General features: G+C 46.7%; 1 protein-coding gene and 1 long non-coding RNA gene across 2 annotated transcripts in view; one reads left to right on the forward strand and one right to left on the reverse strand.

Moving 5' to 3' along the window:
- LOC148346267 (uncharacterized) lies at nt 1-3097 on the forward strand. The gene is made up of 3 exons (XR_015848208.1): nt 1-1573; nt 1727-2197; nt 2292-3097. It is a non-coding gene; the product is annotated as an uncharacterized LOC148346267 (long non-coding RNA).
- rev3l (REV3 like, DNA directed polymerase zeta catalytic subunit) overlaps nt 1-3406 on the reverse strand; it is a 32612-nt gene that overhangs the window by 15590 nt on the left and 13616 nt on the right. Inside the window, exons 14-20 of the mRNA XM_088324459.1 lie at nt 1859-2538; nt 1706-1791; nt 1424-1549; nt 984-1176; nt 813-924; nt 640-755; nt 461-579 (exon numbers count right to left, since the gene is read on the reverse strand). Coding sequence (XP_088180585.1) covers nt 461-579; nt 640-755; nt 813-924; nt 984-1176; nt 1424-1549; nt 1706-1791; nt 1859-2538 — 1432 coding nt within the window. The remainder of the gene's footprint in view (nt 1-460; nt 580-639; nt 756-812; nt 925-983; nt 1177-1423; nt 1550-1705; nt 1792-1858; nt 2539-3406) is intronic.

A 3406-nucleotide genomic window follows, 5' to 3' on the forward strand; every position in this document is an offset into this window, starting at 1 on the left:
TCTATCTAATTTCTTAAATCAATAGTGTTTTTAATGATTTTTCTTTTTACCACAAGTAGGCGCTAAATAATACACAGTGATTTTGAAAGACGCTTTTTGAAAAACTGACCAAGTATAAAAGGCTACTTAAAAATCAAACATCTGGAATAGGACAAGATTTGACAAACATTCATATGCCGGAGCTTTTCCTTTACATTATCTTCAAGTTCCGACGACGATTATGTCTTTGAACGCACCGCAAGTCAGGCACGAAATAGGACTCGTTGCTTTAACCCAGAGACGCATGGTTTTTGTCTTCTGAGTAATTGTCGGATTTTTTTTCTAGTTAACTCCCCTCTACTGGTCCATGGTTTTTTTTTTCTATGCTACCGTTTTTATGGAGTTATGGGGAAAAAATTTGGGTTTCAAACAAAATATTGCCAATCAAAAGCTGTAGCTCATGTCACTGTCGGAGGCCTACCTCAGTCTTCATCAGCCTCCACAGGTTGATGGTGACACGTCCGACCATGTTGATCTCCGTCATGGTGTCGGCGCCGTATTCGTCCCTCTCGGCAGCAAAGCGGTTCTCTTTGGAGTCGCCTGCCGACGCAAGCATTTCAGGAGGACTTCCTAAATCATGTCGACGACCACCAGACTTACCCGGCACACGCGAGAGCTGCTGGCAGAGGTCGACACCCACGGCAGCGGCGCGTTGGAGAAGGTAACCCCACGAATGCATTTGCACTTCGTAGCCGATCAGGATGTCGGGGTCGAACCTATAGAAGATAAGACTTCACCTCTGGACATTCACACAAAGGATATCAGAGACCGACCTTCTCACGACGTTGACCAGCTCTTGGAAAAGCGTGGTCTCATCTTGGGCGTAAGTCACCTGCAGCCCGGAGATACCCGACCTGACCAGCAGGGGCGCTGTGGCTCTGCAGCCTGCTCATAAACACCCCAGTCAGACCAAACAAATCCAAGCCAGAATTCTGAGAATTCACCTTGGTCACCACCACGTTGGTCTTCGTCCACCACAATGGCGCCCATCAGCTGGCGGGCGTTGGTATCAGGCAGTGGGGCGTCGCAAGTCAGGCAGTAGAACAAGGCACAAACGGGGTCGAAATCGGGGTCGGCTTCAAGGTCGCGCCGGCTCCGTGCGTGGAGCTCCATCGACATAAGGGTGAGGTGCTGGACCTGATGCACAAAGATAATGTTTTAAACAGGACAATTTGAAACACCTTACCGAAAATATGTGAACGCATATTTCAAAGATAAGTAGCCGGCCGCTATCTACATCACTTCTTGCACCGAAAGGAGAAGCCCTCCAATTTCCTCATAATTTTGTATCATAGCAATAAAGACCAATTCTTTCCGAATATTAGACCTTCCATAAAACAGTGTCTTCTTAATAATGAACTCGGGTAAATAGAAAGACTATCACCTCGTGCAGCGCTTTGGCATCCTGCAGGTTCTGCATGCTGACTCGGAAGCCATAAGAATTAGCGATGCTGGGCCCTTCGATCTGAGAAGTTTCTCGCTTCGGAGCGTTAAGAGCTGCAAAATTGTTCTGTGAAGAGGAGAATATTTTCAGGTGAGTTTCAGTACCTACAGATTTTTCAGACAATGATTTGGAATTCAGCGTTTTTCTTTTCTCGCACATTTCTTTCCTTCAATTGTAAAGATTTTCCAGGCGAGGTCGACGAGTATTGAAAGCCGGTCTAACCTTCATCTGTGTGTTAAGTAGAACTCTCCTGAGGGGCTCGGTCTGGCCTCCCTTCCTCTGATGGATTCTGATGGTGGCTGGGTCTTCTGCAACAGAACCAAAAGGCTCAAGTCAAAGGCAAAGGGTGAAAACAGGAAACAGTTTTTTTCTCACCTCTAGAAATGGGCGTGCTGCAGATGGGACGGAGATGCTTTGTGCGTCTCTTGTGCAAAAAGGGAGTGGCCTGGAGGTGGACCTTGCTACACTCGGGGGACAACGCTTCAGGGGACTTTTCGCTGAGCCTGCTGGGTTTCTGAAAGGAAGGCAGCTGCGAAGACTCCGGAGAGCTTCCCGGATCCTCGTCCGTTTTTTCATCGTCGTCTCCCACAGAACCCTCCTCGGATATTGGGCTCACTTCCGTAGAATCCATCATGCAGCCTTCGTTTGTGGGGGACAACACCAGCGACAAGTTAAGCTTCCTTCTCCTAGGAGTTGTGAGGTCTAACTGGCCAGGTGACTGGTCGCCTTGATTCGCCGCCTCCTCCTTGAGCGACTCAGCTCGTCCGATTCCATTCTGAAGAGCCTCGTATTGCTTCCTGGCGTCCAGCCACAGCTGCACGCGTTCCCTGCTGGGCGCCGTTTTGCAGGGCAGGAGGACAACCTGCCCGACGCCGGCGGAGAACAGGTCACTCTCATCGGGATCTGGACCGGCTTGGGCGGGCACGACCAGATGCGTCATGGCGGAGAAGGCCGTCTTCCAAAATTGGATCCCCTCTGACGACAGCTCCCGGCTGAACTCCTGCAATTCCTTCGCAAGTCGGGTTTCTAGCGCCAGCTTGCGACCACCGACCTCCCTACGAGCAAGAGGAAAAAGAACGAAGTCAGCAAAGGTCGACACTCGTGTGCTACATTTCATATCACTGAAACAAAATTAGTACAGATGATCATTTTGAAGGGCTAGTGCAGAGTTTGTGCATTTTACATGTGACTTCCACCTCTGGTTCTCAAGAGTAACTGCAGCCTGAACCAAGTTTCTCAAGATCAGGCCAACTACAGCACGTCAGGATATTTAATCCAGATTGTGGAACCGAAGGCCTTCCTAAAAATGTGTTTTGGGGTCACTCTGTGTCCCTATCCATATAAACCTATTTTTCCAAAGCGTTTGTGTGTACTGCGCCAACATTCAAACAAAGTATTTTTTTTCCCTATTTGCATTCTTTTCTCATATATTTATTTGTATTCATCCCAAAAAGGGGCATATTATATCACTTTGCTTAAAATCCAATTGAATGAAATGGTCAACTAATGAACACCAAATTGAATTTGTAAATGTATATTTGTGTACATTTATCCGTTAATAATTATGAGAAAAATCGTATATCTCTTTTTCCTTATGTGTTACCGAAGTATCGCATTCTGACAATCAAAATCAATCAATATTTTTTTTCCTCCTGGCCAGAAACGCAGCCTGCTGCTCAAAATTTTGCCAATCTCTTCCGTAGATTGATACAGGTTATTTGTTTTTGCACTTAAACTGTGACACACTGACAAGGAAGCCAGAATTCAACAGGTCATCTGAAAAAATCTTAAACTACACATGCCCTGTGAAACATGACACATGATTTCATTAAGGAAATACCAAGGAAGAAGCTTAATGTGGAGGTCAATAGCCAATAAGTGGGACCGAAATTGAGAAAAACAGCGGCGTGTTGAAAGCCTCAC

The sequence above is a fragment of the Urocampus carinirostris genome, chromosome 20, assembly GCF_059441175.1.
Source record: "Urocampus carinirostris isolate Australia breed hairy pipefish chromosome 20, RoL_Ucar_1.0, whole genome shotgun sequence".
In the NCBI taxonomy this organism is placed as follows: domain Eukaryota; kingdom Metazoa; phylum Chordata; class Actinopteri; order Syngnathiformes; family Syngnathidae; genus Urocampus; species Urocampus carinirostris.